Source organism: Onychomys torridus, chromosome 5 (genome assembly GCF_903995425.1).
Source record: "Onychomys torridus chromosome 5, mOncTor1.1, whole genome shotgun sequence".
NCBI lineage: Eukaryota > Metazoa > Chordata > Mammalia > Rodentia > Cricetidae > Onychomys > Onychomys torridus.
In genome coordinates, this window is record NC_050447.1 from 132141687 (window position 1) to 132158417 (window position 16731).

At 42.2% G+C, this 16731-nt stretch overlaps 1 protein-coding gene across 5 annotated transcripts in view; it reads left to right on the top strand.

Moving 5' to 3' along the window:
• The window catches only part of Ntrk2 (neurotrophic receptor tyrosine kinase 2), a 337894-nt gene that overhangs the window by 252524 nt on the left and 68639 nt on the right, over window positions 1–16731 (top strand). For all 5 annotated transcript variants that reach the window (XM_036187682.1, XM_036187683.1, XM_036187681.1 and 2 more), the window contains 2 exons: window positions 1305–1435; window positions 15025–15197. In XM_036187682.1, coding sequence (XP_036043575.1) covers window positions 1305–1435; window positions 15025–15197 — 304 coding nt within the window. The remainder of the gene's footprint in view (window positions 1–1304; window positions 1436–15024; window positions 15198–16731) is intronic.

The following is a 16731-nucleotide window of genomic DNA, read 5'->3' on the forward strand; positions in this document are numbered from 1 at the left end:
TTGTTCAAGAAACAGAAAGTGAAGCAAATTAGGATAATTCCTGATGTTTTCATGGAGGAAAATGGCAAAAATTTCTTACCAGCTCCATAGTGTGGAAACTTGAGAGTGAGGCTTGTTTGTTTGTTTTTTGTTCTTCGAGACAGGGTTTCTCTGTGTAGCTTCCTGCCTTTCCTGGAACTCGCTCTGTAGCCCAGGCTGGCCTCAAACTCACAGAGATCCGCCTGCCTCTGCCTCCCAAGTGCTGGGATTAAAGGCATGTGCCACCACCACCTTGCGGCTTTTGTTGTTGACATGTTTTGTTTGTTTATTTGTTTTCCCCCCATTCCTGGATTTTCAGAGAATTGGACTACTTTGTTGCATACATACCTAGTGTGATTCTTCACTTAAGGAGAGTGTCATCCAACTTGTGAAATATTTATACAAACTAAGTAATTACAGTCTACATACTAAATTGATGCTATATAAATATTATCAATTTAGTATGTAGACTGTACTGACAATCAAAATCTTTACTTGTGACCACAAGTATAAAAGAGATATTTACTGTGTTGGAGGTTATTTTCGTTGGCAGAGGACATTTTCAGATAACCTATGCCCAATCACAGCGAAGTCTGCAACTGCTGACAGACACCCCATTTCCTAAAGAAAAGATCTGTTTTCTGCTCTCTGTTTCAACACTAGAAAACTGTTCTTGACTACAGTTTTGAAGACAATGAGATTAACTGTGGCTTTAACTACCCTTCCATCAGCTTCCTTTCTATTTGGAAAAATATATATATTAATGTGCTAGTCAAATGCTGAAAAACGTTAAATGCTTGCCTGAGACTTATTGGAGTGTCAAGTGTGAATCAAGCTGCAACTTAATTCCCAATGAGTATGTGACATACAGGGAGTTAAATCAAGATTTAAGTTGGGCAGCCCTTTGACTTTACAGGGCACCTTGCTAATGAGCGCAGTCCACCTCCTCAGAAATCCAGCATGCTGCTAGTACACAGATCTTAATATGCATCCTAATAGTCATGAACAGTCGTGCTCGAGTTCCCAGAGGCTCATGGAGATCAGAACCATGTGAATTATTGGGAAGGATAATTCCCATCAAATCAAAGCCTTGATCACCACTCAAATTTTATGAAAAGCACAATCTACAAAGGGGCTGTCTAGGGATCCTGCTACTGACACAGGTGCATATGGTGCAGTTCTGCCACCAAGCACTGTAAAATAACAGAAGGGAAGGGGATGGTCCTATACACATCATGTGACAGATCTTAGGGATGCCGTGAGTGACAAGTGTCTTTGTTTTACAGTTGTTCAGCACATCAAGAGACACAACATCGTTCTGAAGAGGGAGCTTGGTGAAGGAGCCTTTGGAAAAGTCTTCCTAGCAGAATGCTATAACCTCTGTCCTGAGCAGGATAAGATCTTGGTAGCTGTAAAGGTATGATAACATTCCACAATATCTCCTTGTTCATAGTCCTACTAAACTGTGGGAGATTAAGTTTTTATATTTTAGTAACCAATTTGAGAATACATTATGTTTTCAATGGTATACATATTTTTAAATTCTTCTGCCTACATGAGTAGTCAGAAGGACATTTGGGGCACATTGAACTGTTCATCAGAAGGGATTCTCAGCGGCAACCATCCAATTTTCAGGCCGTGACTATCTCCAAGCTACTTTTTAAAGTTATACTAACAAAAATCTAGATCCAGGTCAATGAGATCAAACATAATTCAATCAGCTAAGCTACAATGCAAGCTTCTCTCCTTTAATTCTGGATGCTAATGACTCCATTACTTGGGACTTGTTACATTTTCTAGATTCTAGAAGGAAGGAGAATTGATTATGTTGCATTGAATTTTTCCTATATGCCATCTATACTTGTCACTTCCAAAGTATATGAAGCCACAGGATATTTTTTACAGCACAGATATGATTTCACCAAGAGTTAGATGACATCTCCTATAGATTCTACCATCATAGCAAATGTAGGGTTTTTATAAAAAAAGAAATCTGAAAGTCCTTCATCATAGTCATGTTCCTAAAAACTAAAAAAGGAGTATTGTTATTCAATAAGATAAATAATAATGTTGAAAGGGATAATTTTTGATTGAGATTTGTAGAGCTTGAGAAAAATACCACAATGGACTTGGACAGATCTTTTAAACGTGCGTTATGATTTTTTTGAAAACTCACTAAGGTATTTTTGATATATGGATATCAGACATTTAAAAGGTCATACAATTGTAAAGAGTTGAATGTCATCTGAATGTGGAGGTGGCTTATGTAATAAAATTTAACCTTGAACTCGCTCTGTAGACCAGGCTGGCCTCGAAATCACAAAGATCCACCTGGCTCTGCCTCCCGAGTTCTGGGATTAAAGGCATGTGTACAAAGCTACACAGAGAAACCCTGTCTCAAAAAACCAAAAAAAAAAAAAAAAAAAAAAGAAAAAAAAAGAAAAAAATTTAATCTCTTTGGTTAATGAAAGATGGCTGAGTTATTGTTGAGTTAGTTATATTTCTGCTAAACAGCGACCATTTGCATGAATCATATTTATTCAGTCATTATAACCTAGGTAACATTTTATTTCTTTAAGAAATCTGGTTCATATTCCACTATGATACCAGGTTTTATTGTATACACATGGATAACCAAGAGAATAAAATTATTCTTGAAGTCACCCATCCTGAAGACCAAAAGACAGTTATTAATTTTATTCCAGGTAGAAAAATTGTACATCTTCTTTCCTCATGATCTGAAATATTTTAAACGCCCTGTCCAGAGTGGCATAATGCTCATAAACTCCCAGAAAACCCTTAAGAGCTACATGTTTCAACGACTAAAGGACCAATGGCTCTAGAAATTATCAGCTATCAAATACACATTATGTCTTCAGCACAGGAAATGGATGGAAGCTTAAGAAAGGAGGGGAGAAGAGGGCTATTCTAACAAGATGAGAGGCCAGATGGTAGTAGCTGCTACAGGAGGGACTGTGATGACTGGAGGTGATTCGTTACCACTCTTGTGCTTGCTTCTTTTCTCCTGTCTATTGACAAAGCTCCCTATGTGTTAGCACATCACATTCGGGGCATTTGGCAGTTTCTTATCTCTGGTTTCCACTTTCTTCTTCAGTCTTCTTTATCTTTGAGGATAGATGAGATCAAATGTATTGCCATTTTTGCAATTTTATAGATGAACAAGCATTCATTCAGGCTGGAAGAATCACAGGAGGTGTCTATCCCTAACGGAGCCATGTTTATCAAATTTGCAAAATGAAGACCTAGGCCCATGTTGGATCTGTGTTTTACATTCTATTTGGCAGCCAATCAGAGAGCCTAACCAAGGCTTTATGAATTTACTTCACAATGGTGTACACGTGACCCCTCAAGTATGTGAAAATCCTTGATGGCCAGGGCATTCTAAATGACACTGTGGGGATAGCAGAGAGACCTTGACCAGATATATGGGCATCCAACTGAGTTTTCAGGAACTCTAGCCTCTCATCCTTGCTCTGTACTGACTTCCCTATACTTTTTCAATGCCCTTAAGGAAAAGGTACTGTGCAGTTAGATTCAGGAGATCCGACACTTGTGCATTCAGATTCCTTTTGAGCAGACACTAAAACGAAGTGGCCGGCCTTGTCTACTAACAATGAGGGATGACTGATCATTCTTATGTAGGTCCTCTCCCACCCCTACCCAACCTTGGTTGGGCTTTAGAAGATCATTTACTATGCTGCATTTGTGTGCATAGCATGCTTCATTTTGGGTCTGTCCCCCATTATTATTGCCAATTAGACCCTTCTCTTGTTTAAGTCCCAATTATGGCTCCAATTCTTTGAATCAGACCTAGCACCCATTCTTCGTGAACCTTTTGGCTTTTCCAAAGATGTTTCTACATTAACAGTCTGTGGTCAATGTTTGTTCATTAAACAGTGCTGCTAGTGGGAAAAAGGTACTTGACTCTTTGTCAAATCCTGACTTCTCTTTGCCAGTCTTCTTGGAGTTAAAATGAAATTTTCACCTGAAATAAGAAGGACAAAGGGACTATAGATTAAAGATTTACTCTTACCTCATGACCACAGACCTAAGGAGTTTTATGGCAATGACCTTAAGTATGAATGTTTGCTAAATCAAAAGTTTACCTGCTATAACCCAGGCTTCATTCAGGGCACCATGTCGGTCCTCTGGAACTTAGAGGTTGTATCTTTGTGAGCTCCAGGGTGAATCAGGTAGGAATAATTTACAGAGCTTGCACAGAGCCTCTCTACAACTTGGGCACACTCAGTTATAGGGATTTGGTACAATTGAAAATGCATGCAGAGCTATACTACTCTTGGAGGAAAACGCCCATCATTTCTCTCTGACCATAACAAAAGGATTTGTTTTGTGTTTCACTTTTTAAGCAATGTCATACTAACACATCTTCCAGGACTATACAGCCTCTCACCTCTCTGGAGTGGCTTTGGTTGCTCCTATCCCATTGGATGCACCAGGGGATGTTTGACAGCCTTTCTGCTGTTGCCTAGCAACCTCTGCAGCATTGACTATGCATGCTAAGAAACTGCAGCCATTGTCCTTTTTCCTTCTCTGGAAAGAGCTGACTGTGGTTTGAAATCCAAAGCTTTATGTCCAGATTGACAGATGACAGATTCATGTGAATTCTGGTGTTGCTTCTCCCAAATAATTTAGTAGCTTGAAGGAGTCAGTGTTCTAGGCCATGTGCCTGCCTTCAAGGGCATGCAGACTGATCATACCTCTCCAGTTACAGGGTCTGCTTGTTCGGTTCAGCTGGATCGCCTTTTTTTTTTTTTTTTTATGACCTTTGTTTTTCAGTGACATGGATTTGTCAGCCATTTTCCTCTTTATATTGAAATATAATTTTAAAAGCCCGTATAGAGGAGAGAAGTGAAGAAACTAGTCTTTGATCAAACCCAGTTTCTTTACCTTTGAGTTACTCAGTTGCCAAGGAAACGCTCCATCGCAGTTCCTCTGCATTAACTGCCGATGCATTAGCTATTTTTGGCTCCATCCACCGTGCATTTCAATAACTACCCTTCCCACAACATTTTTTTTTGTACTATGAATGCAAGCTGATTTTTGGTTTTCAAATAAAGCTGCAAGTCTGCTTTGTGGGATTTATGCCCCTCCCTGGCTAACTCCAGTTTATTTCTAGAAATAAGGAACGCTGAATATGAGAGAGACCTTTAAAACCATATAAATAAAACCCTAGCCTCGTGTTTTATGGATGAGAAATCTGAGACCTAGGGAAGTCAAGTGACTCTCTCAAGATATGAAGTTAAAAGAGCCGGAGAGGCTGCACAGGTGAAGCCTTGTGCAAATCAGAAGTGTGCTGGTGAACTCAGCAGATGCTTTTCTGAGATCAGATGTAAATATTTCTGAATTCCTTCTTTTCCACAGAAGAAACAATGATATTTTTCTCTACTAAGAGTTTTGGAAAAGTAACTTACAAACTGTCTTTTCACCAGAAGGCAAGCCCAACACAGCATCCAACACAATGCCCCAGTCCTCACCCAATCCATCAGTGCAGGCAATTTCAGCTCATGCATCTCAGTTCAAGTTGTCTCTTTGGAAGATCTGTCTTTGTTTGTTCCCCAACCAGACAAAACTCCATGCTGTGTGCTGTCAAGACTTCTATAATTGGCCTTTATAGCATTATCAAGATTTTTAAATTATGATTAGTGTGTTTACTTAATGAGTGACATTGCATGTCTGTGACCGCTTTTAGGGTGTCAGTCATAATCTACAGAGGGAATCATGACTTTCAGCACATTGCCTAATATGTAGTGTGATGCAAAAGAGAAATGCTTATTGAATAAGTGAAGAGATGGTTGATAGTAGGTGAGTGGATAGATACAGACCATAGAAATGATACATTTCTGATGCACTAAAGAGTTGATCATTGGCATTTCTACAGAACAAAGTGCTTTCATGAAACACTGATGGTCACAGCTGAAAGAAACTGTAAAGACAACATGTAACATTAATAATCTAATGTAATGAGAATCATTCTAGATATGGTTTAATAGGTTATACGTGGTGGCACACACTTGCAATCCTAGCACTTGGCCAAAGGAGGCAGCAGAAAGACCCAGCACTGAAGGTCACCTTCAGCTATATAGTGACTGTGAAACCAAGTGGGCTACTTGAGACTGTCTCAAAAACAAAGAAAAAGAAAGGGCAGAATTGTTGAATAGTTATATGGATATGTTCTACTATTATTAAAGTTCTTTAGCTCACATTTTACAAAAGAAAAAGACACACAGAGAGAAACCCAGAAGGTTTGCAAGTTGGCTCAGCAGTTAAGAGCATGGGCTGTTTTTGCAAAGGACCTGGGTTCCATCCCTGGTACCTACATAGTGATTCACAACCATCTGTCCAGTTTTGTGGGATCTAACACCCTCTTCTGGGTTCCAAGGCACTGCACACATGTGGTACACAGACCTACAAACAGGCAAAATACAAAATAAAAAAAATAAATTTAAGTAAAATGATTAAAAGAAAATAAAAACAAACTAACAAGGGAAAACCCAGAAATCCAGAGATTAGTGGCTCATCCAAGGTCAAAACAGCTTGCATGAGGTCACTTACTGTCAGATCTAGGACTTGACCCTATTCCTGTGCTCACTGTGACCACACTTCCATTTATTAAATTCCATGTGCTCTCTGGCAAACCAACTTGAGGAAATTCAACACAATACTGCTTATAAAGGAGTAAATTTTGTATGTAAGGATGAGAAGCACTTTCTTATCTACATAAGTAAAAATTTAACATTGGGGAATAAATAGGGGTAGAAAAACTGAATTCCCAAGAGAGTTTTGACTTCAGGGAAATGCAATCAAGCCTCATGCCTCATAATTGATTTTCTTTAAATGAATGAAAGGATCTTTGAAAACCTAAGTCAGAACGTTGTAAGCCAAGGGGGCAATGCTCTAGAAGCCTTGCCACTGTTAACCCAGCTTCAGGCACTGCTGGCTTCAGAAAGTCAATGGGTGCCTCCTTAGGCTCTCCATCTCCTCTCCTGGACTACTTTCTTTAACACTGACTTCATTTTCAGACAGGCTCTCTTCATGCTGTAGCAAAGATTGATCTTTTATCGACTTGCCTTAAGTTATGTCAGAAATCTTCTGATTACCTAGGCATGAGTCACATATTCATCTGCAGAAATTGACAGTGACCAACACTACACATAGTCTGAACATGAGAAAATGTGTCGCCTAAGGAAATAGCAGAGATGCTAAGTATAGTCTTAAAAGAGATAAGAGATCTGTTGGGAAAAACACAAAATATAATCATCTCAAATAGGACCCAAGAGTCATTCTTTACTGTTTGGGATTGGGCCATTTGGGATCCATAAGCTTGCTTGGGTTCTGAGGAAGTCCTGTGATCACCTGATATTTACCTTAGCAGTAAGAGACACCAAGACTGCTCTTGGCTTCTAGTAACATACTGCTCTTGTACCTCAGTTGCTCACTGATGTTTGACTGGTAGAAACACACCAACAACTGCTTACATTGCCTCTAGGGTTGCTTGAGAAGAGGAATTTTGGGGTCATTTATCCCAGCTGGTCATCTACAGTATCCATTAGTCTTCATGCCACATTATCTACCCATAGTTCAGTCATCTAAGGTGGCCATGGGTACCAAAGATGCTACTTTCAGGCAAGGAAGCAACTGGTGTTACCTCTCTCCAAATATGTATAAGGAATTGGAGAAAGAGAGAAAAAAAAGGCTCAGTCCCTTTCATCCTAAAGCAGTAGAAGGATTTATAGATGAGAGAACACATAGAGAGTTCATCAACACCTTTCTCTTCCCTAGCAAGTTCATGTCTAAGACAGATCTCAGTTTCTTCCTTTCCTTCCTTCTTTATTACTACAGTTATCACATCATCCTGTCCATCATGAGGCTCCACTTCCATCCTTCCCTCCCCCATGGGCCCCTTTCCTACTTTTACATTTACACTGACATGTGAAATCCTTGTCTCTTCAAAATGGTAATTGATGAAGAATTATTTGTTTTTAAGGACATTTGTCAATATTTCCCTAAAAGATCATCTTTGTGTTTTAATGGGACTCAGACTGCAGAAAGCACTGTTTGTTGAGCCTTCACTGGACTCTTGGGACAGAAATCACAGAACTTAAAAAGCTTTCTATAAAAGCTTCAAATGATGCTTTGCTATACAAGCTTCATTGTTCTTGCTGTCCAGGCATTACTTAGTAGTTCTATATTGCTCTCTGATGCTGTGGGCATATTCTCTCTCTCTCTCTCTCCCTCTCTCTTTCTCCCCCCCCTACACACACACCACACGTACATATGCACACAAATACACCCCAGGGCTCTAGTTGTCTTTTTCCAAAGAGAAGTCATCTGGCATCAAACACAGTTTGAGGATTCACTTCATGGTTCTGTGTTTCTTGCATGTAGGAATTAAAATAGCTGTGTACCCTTTTAAGCTACTTTCACATGGTAGACTAAATCACAGTCAAGACAGATCCATGCTGAGCCACCAGCCCCTTTCTGTCTGGTGAACTGACTACCAGTGATGCACTAGTGTTTTCAGAGCCTGCACACACACACACATAGCCTTGACCACATTGCACTCCACCTTTGACTTCATTTCCTATTTGACATTTCTTCTTTGACTGTCTCTAAGCTTGTTTTCCCATCTTCATGGGTCACCATTTCTAATTATGCAATTTAATGACATGCATGCACAAACCATCAATTTTATCCCCCATACTACTAAATCTTTTAAAGTATGTGAAATAGAACCTAACCCTATGCCTTCCTTTGGATGGTCAGCTTGTTACAACTGAGCCAGCATCACTGTGAAAATAAATACAGTAGCACTAACAAGCTGGTTATGACTCTAGTACTTGAGACTGTCACTTGGCACATAATTTAAATTCTTTCAAAACCCAGTTACAGACAGTTAATTGAGTTGACATAGGTATTATTGGTTTCTAGTACAGAGTGTACATTTTATAGTGAACCCTATCACCTTTGTATAATTATTTGGATTTTATTTCTACAGATGCCTGGGACCTACCTACTACACCCTGTCATTGCTATGATTTTATTTATTTACATCTTTCTTTCTTGGTGTTTATTAAAATATGCCTCGCAAAGTTCACTGTGTATGAACTTGATGGCTGCTTCCTTTACCTTTCTTTTTAGAGAAGAACCTGTTACTTAAACACACACACACACACACACACACACACACACACACACACACACACAAAACCCACCAAAAAAACTACAGAAAAAAAACCAACCATGGCCAACACTTGCATGCTTGGCTCACCGTTGACTGTGACAACCCACAAGAAAGGTTGTCTGCCTTAATTCACATCTGAGAAATACCTTCCCATGTTCCCAAGGCATGGGTTGGCCTCTTCATAGGATGCAGAGCTGGATTTTATAAAACAATGCAACTCGTAGCAGGAAAATATGAGCCACTAATGAAGCTGAGTTATAACTTTAAATTTTCTGGTACACGCATTAGTAAAGTAAAAAGAAAAAAAAATTAACCTTACTTTATTAGTATAATTTTTAATTCAACATATCTCATAACATCATGTCAGCATATTAAGATGAAATATTAATGAGACAGTTCAAATTTTGTTCATGTCAAGTTTCCAAAATTCTGTGTTTGTTTTTCAACTAAAGCACATCACAATTTGGAATAACATTTAAATTGGTAACTAGTGGCATGACACTGTTGTCTACTATATTGGATAAGGCACAGCTAGGAGATATAGGAGAGCATAGATTTCCTGTTAACAGTAGATCTAGACCTGAGAACCCCATGACCTCTGGTTGTTCAGCTTGGGAGTGTCCTCATTTCTGTGTTTCAAGCAGTATAATGGGGAACTGAAAATAATAGTTTCTTCCACATTCTGTCTTTACCCAAGACATACTGTCTCTGTGACCTCTAAAGTGTGAGAAAAATTGCAGTCTGCATTGTTAAAAGCCTGTTTATCTTTCCTTAAGTCACCTATAACTTGAAGTACATCATCGTTTAGTTTGGTGAGGCATATTGTCCCACTCATGCTCCATGTGAGTCTCCTGCTCTCTCCATAGCTTCTTATTGATTTTAAGTTTTTGCTTCATCATTTTGATCTCCTCCTTTACCCTTCTCTCGTATTTAACTTCACTGGCTACTCATTTTCTGGGTTAACATCTATCCCGGCTCTGAGTATGTACACACAGGCAGAGTCAGCCCTGAGTTACGCCTTCTGCTGGATTCAGAAACAACCCCAGCCTTGGAGTATCCAGAAAACCACCAGGAAAAAGAAGAAACAGCACTGCCAGGCAGTGTGGAGTAGAGAATAGGGCTGCATGCTTATGGAGCAAATGCATCCGTCAAAGGAGATGAAGTGGGGAGGGCCGCTGGCGGGCGAGCAGGGCCCACACCCCTGGTTTCTCAGGGACAGGAGTTCTGCTACCGGCCAAGCCTCCCATAATTGAGTAAAATGACAACCAGACATGGTACCGAAACAGAGATGATATTTATAAATAGACTTTTCTAGCTTCTGATTGCTGTCTGGCCCCGATTCTATCCTTACAAAAATTTTGTCCTTTTAACGCCAAATTCAGGATTTGAAATTGGCCAAGTTGTTACCACCATATTTTCCAAAATCTCTTAAAATAGAATTGAATCATAATTTCAAAAAAGGGCCCACCATGCAAAAATGGATGGGCTCACAGGAGGATGTCAGGTTTGCGGGATGCATTTGGTCCATGAATAGTAAAATCGCTTTTGATTTAAAAAATGTGAGTGAGCTGCAGTTTCTGACATTGCACTAAGAGCCGGCCAGCACTGGGGAAATGGAGATACTGGTGTTTGTTAAAATCTCCAGGCTGTTTCTTTCAAAGAAGATTCTGTCCTTCCTCTTGCCCCCTTTCCTCTCCTCTCCCCTCCCCTTCCTCCCCTCTCCTCTTCTCTACTCTTCCCTCCTCTGAATAAAATCTTTCTTGTGTGTGTCTCTCTCTCTCTGCCTTTCTTCTTTGTCTTTCTAGCATTTCTCCATCCTTCTTGAATCAACAGGACATAATAGAGCTTGCCCAGAAAGCTTTTCTGCAGATTGGTCTGTGCCCATGACAAAGACCCACAAGGACTAGCCCCTTTTCTAGGCATGTGATAAACACATGAGGCCTTAGACATAAGCTTTCCTGTAAATCCTGGCAATCTCTGAACTGTGGGAGAGCGTGACGGCCAAGCCTACATTTCCACACACAGCCTGATACTTCCTGGAGCTTAGACAGCCTTTCAGGAGGTCATGACCTCCCCAGGAGTAGACCTATTCTCATGCCTTGAATGGGCACCAGTACCTTATCCATGCATCTTTCATCTTCTGTGGATCCTTGTATGAGAAAACTGAATTCAGGGACCCGTTTTCAAATTCAAGTCACATCAATGTCCATTTAACAAAGGATCCTGGGAAGCTCCCTCACTGTCCTCTAGCACCTCTGTGAAGTGAATGCTGTTAGCCTCCCTTTATAGGAGAGTAAAACAGGGTTCAGAGAAGAGCAGGGTGTGGCCAGGATTTGAACCTGGGACTCTCAGCTCCAGCCTAAACCTCATCCACTTGAGCACCATTGGAGTGCTGCTTGAAGGAGGATGGACGTGGGGGCCGAGTCGCCAGGACAGAGTGTGTTGGGCAGCCCTCCCCACTTAAGAGCAAGTTGTACCACCTGCGTGTTCCCTCTTGGTCCTTGTTGGCGGACACTGTACTTTCCCCAACGTCTACTCACCTTTCTCTTCTATTCCACATCCTGCTACGAATCTCTACTTACTGCAGACATTGGACATCAGGGCTCCTCTAGTTGCTTAATGCTGAATTAGCAGCCAATGATAAATTGGTGGTGTAGACAGACATAATTCTCCAAACCAAAATGTAAGGCAGAGGCAAGGAATATGCAGGTCTGTGTGTTTTTCTCTGGGATCAAGGAAAGGACTGAGCAGGTGACGAAGCTCATCTCCATGTTTCCATAACCCTCACCTCATTTGCTGAATCCCACTGAGAAATTCAGAAAGACAGGTGGAAAAAGAAAGCTCAAAACCATGATCATGTACAAAATCAAATGAAATTAAATGCTTGTGATAAGCTCATGGCACCTGCCTGTGTGACAGAAAGGCAAAGACGTTTAGTCTGGACCCAACTAGACTAAATCTGGGAGGCAGAGGGTATGTGGCAAGCTCGGTTTCTTCTGATTCAAGGGAGCAGAGACCCACATGCTAGTTCTCTTCCACTGTTCATTTTGTTATTGTGTGAGGAAGAGCGCTGTTTCCATGGCAACGACCATCAGAGATTTCTGGCCTCTCTGAGCACTCTGCTATCCAAATCTGCTTCCGTTCCAGCCAGAGCCTCTGGTGCTTGTGGGGATGGTGAGGGGCTACTTCACAATTTCCCTTAAGATGCTGCCACCTCTGGCCTAGTGGAAGTGACACTTCTGTCTCTGTGAGTCCAGTCACAACTCCACAGAGAACACTAAGAGCTGCTGAAGAGCTATAGTTAGGGAAATGTCCAGCTCTGGAGGGATGGCGGCTGGCAGAGCTGCTTCCCTCAGCTACTGCTTCCTTGGGGATTCCAGCATACTTACTTACTGATGCCCTTTTTGTGTGAACGGTGGCCCTTGAATACAAATGGCGTATTGAAAACCCAGCCTGTAACAGACTCAGGGATGACCAGCACCTTGCTCCCCCAAGCCTGAGAAAGCTCAAAAGTCACAGCTTTCAGCAATTCCAGTCAAGGTGACACTGTGTTCTAGAGACTCCTTGCATCTGTGACTGATTGATTGAGTCAAGGCTCCACTCAGCTCCCTGCAGGTTGGCCATGGAGCTAACACTGTGCTCTAGAGGCTCCTTGTACCTGTGACTGATTGATTGACTCAGGGCTCCATTCAGCTCCCTACAGGTTGGCCATGGAGATAAATGAGGCTTCTGTTGAGATGAAGTCAGAGCTCAGCCTCCCTTTCCATTTTCCCAGTTCATGTTGATATTGAGAATATCCACTAATAAATGTCTCACTTGATGGTATCTGGCTCAGATCTGTCTTCCAGGGAACTCAGGTGGTGGCATATCTCGTGGTCTATAGGTAACACCTGTCAGGAAGGGCCCTTCAGGGAGAATGGAGCTGAGGAGGGCACCTGGAAATGACCACCAGGGCCTGGCAGTACTCTTGGATGTTGGACATAGTGCTGAGTTTTCTCAGACAGTACAAATCTACTGGATGTCCATGCTTTAGATTTGTTTCAGGACCGAATCTAACTGGATATTGATAGTCACACTTGCCATCTAACCTTGATAATGATGGACAGCAGCCTCTCTGGGGAAAGGTTTCTTTCTGTCTTTATATCTTACAAGGGCTTTTGTTTGGTACTGAGCTCACCCAAGCAGCCCAGGCTTATCCCCACATATGGAGATACTTACTTTAATAATATGCAGGATTCCCTTTACAATGGATGGCAACATTCATAAATTCTGGAGATTAGGATGTAGACACCATATGGGGAGGAGCATTGCTCAACTTCCTAAGCCAGCGACCACACCCAAGATAATATTCCAGGCAAAGGAGAGAATTTGTGCAGGGATGGGGAGGCAGGACCCATTGCTATCTGAGCATCTGCAAACATTACATATGGTGGAACTGGAACTGTAGGGCCTCAGGGGAGCACTGCCAAGGGACAGACCAAACAGAGATGCGGGGAAGCCAGTTCACTCAGGGTGCTAAATTCATAGTTGATTATATAAATGCCCTTTCTCCCCATTTGTTCATAACCACCAGGGTTAAGATTAGGGTCAATGTCTATTTCTTTCTCTTGTGATTATGGGAATTAAATCCAGGGCTTTATGTGTTCTAGGCACACTAACCTCAAACTTGAAATTCCCCATACTTGTTTCCTTCAGCACTTGCCTAAATGTATGTACCACCAAGGCCAGCTCAATGTCTCTTTGGTTCTACCACAGTCCTGACTAAATGATAGCATGTGTCAACACAGAGTATACATACACGACACTGACTAAGAGCAGCATGGGTAGGACACCACAGAGCATGCAGGCTTCATGCTTCTTATCCCAGGTCTGGACCCCACCACATGACTTTCAGGTATTTCTGTCACCTCTCCATGCTGTTGAGCTTCTGATGAGGCTCTGTATATCTCACCCCTATTCGTGTAAGCTCTGCTGGTGTGTTTTGAATCACCTGCATCTTGGCAAGATGATTGATCATCTTACAGTTGAAGGGATAGAGCATTTCTCAGTGTGTGGGGATCAGGCTGTCGGAGAAAGCTTTAGGGTGTCACATAAAGACTGAACATGGTCCTGGTTGCATTTGGAGGCTGGGTCCACCAAACCTCACTATATTCTTCTTTCTGAGGTCTCTTCAGAATTTAGTCTTTAAGGAGTCATATGATCAGGGACTTAAGGGAGCTGAAGGGATAGCTCAGTGGTTAAGGCTGCATGATGCCCCTTTAGAGGATCCACGTTCAGGTTCCAGCACCCACATCAGGTGTAACTCCAGCTCCAGGGGATTCAGCACCTCTAGTCTATGTGGTCACTTACATACACACATGCACTTATCCATCCATGCACATACATCTATATAGATGAAAACAACAGAAAACCTTTTTCAAGGGTTACATAAGTAGAGGTGAGGTACACATAGCACCACAGGAATCACAATAGGCACCATGAAGTGATGAAAAACCCTGGTAGTCATTGGTCCAGGTCAAAGGTAAGAAGCATGAAGCCTGTAAGATAAGCTCCCCTGGAACTCAATGAGAATCCATCTAGGAGACTGCTCCATAAGCTACAATTCTTGTACAACCATGAGGATGAGGCCTCACAAACTCAACTGACTTCCTCAGGAATTAGGATGTTCCCTGACATTTTGTGTAATTAATGAGATACATGCTCATCCGGAATAGAACTGTTAGGCCTCACTGATGGAATTCTTTATTGAAACAACCTTCTCTTTGATGCCCCCTTTTTAACAGACACTGAAGGATGCCAGTGACAATGCCCGCAAGGACTTTCATCGTGAAGCCGAGCTGCTGACCAACCTTCAGCACGAGCACATTGTCAAGTTCTATGGTGTCTGTGTGGAGGGCGACCCACTCATCATGGTCTTTGAGTACATGAAGCATGGAGACCTCAACAAGTTCCTTAGGTACAGTGAGGGGTGGAGTCAACCTGGGCTTGAGAAGCGTGTAGAACATCACTGCTCAGATAACCAGGAGTGAGGATGGGAAGCTCCTGGGAAGGGTGAAGGGAGACACAGGCCCTTCTTTGGAGGAATCTTTGGTGATGGCTACACCCATACACAACAGAGAGAGGAGCAGAGGGAAAGGAAGAACACATTTCTTTTTACTTGTCTGGTCATCCCACCTAAGGTGAGGCTAATCAGTCAATCTGTATTCACTGAGCATTTGTTACATTTAATGCTATGTGTCTGGAAGAGTGTGCCAAGTGGACAAACGATAAGCATTACCCAAGGCTACAGAAACAGAAAAGCAAAGGTACCTAGGCAGCGCCATAGATGGTGTAGTGGGGTCAGAGTGAAGCATCTGGCATGCCAGGTGTGGCAGGAACTGGGGAGAGGAAGTAGGTAAGAGCTTGGAGGCTTACGGCTGGGAAGCTACTGTGTGGGGCTGATCTGACTTAGGAGCTCTTGGGTCTAGAATGGAATGGACAGAGCCCAAAGACCAAAGATTTCAAAGGAAAAGGATGAAACAACATTCGACGGAGCCATTGGAGTCTTGCAAGTGTGGCTGTTGCTAACAAGGTCCCCCTGAGTTATGTGGGCGTAAGCAGGGTCCCTAGAAGAGAAACAGAGTGCTAGTGCCCCTTGGATTTCTCACCTTGATCTCATTAGGTCTTAGTTCAGCAATGGCTTCTCAATATGTCCCCTCCCCCAGACAATGGGAGGAGGAGACGTAGGGCAGAGAGAGAGGTGCCTTCCAGTGAGCGTGAGCCATTAGAAAAGTCATTTGTGAGATGAAGTCATGGAGCACCAGGGGTTCAAAGAGCAGCTTTTTAGGAGATGCCATGGTATAATAGCAGGGTTGCCACCTCCTAACAGATGTGAAACTGGTACTCAGCTCCGGCATGTATGAGCTGAGTCTTCTGAGTGATGCTGTATTGAGCCGGAGCATGACAGGTACAGTGGACCAACTCTGTAGAAGAATTCTCCTGGTGACCAACTCAGTCATCAAAGGGATCACAAGAAGAGATGAGTTTAATAACATGACTTTGGGCTGCCTGTCACCCTGGTAGGGACCCCTGGTGAATGTCCCCGTCCTGTGACTGTTTAGAGAAAAGAGTAAAGAGTCATGTAGATACCACGTGACATGGAAGAAAAGAATGTCTTCATGTGCATCAGGCAGAAACAGAAGTAGAAGTGGATCTTACATGTGAGGTCACCAGGGTGAGGCACCACATGCCCCAGCCTTGACAGAGAATGTGGGTTCTCCTCCTGAGTGGGTCATCAGCCCCCCTCCCTGGGCACCTCTACTCCAAGTCCCTTACAGTCGTTTCTATGTGTTCTTTTCTTTAAATGTCAGTTGTCATCTTTGAAATCTTAGTCGGCACATTTCATGTAGTTTGGAGGAGAATTTTACTTGGGAGAAACAAAAGATGTGAGGAACATACTAAGTACCTTTCCTTCCTGGCCTCATTTTCCCTGCCTACAGCAACATAACATG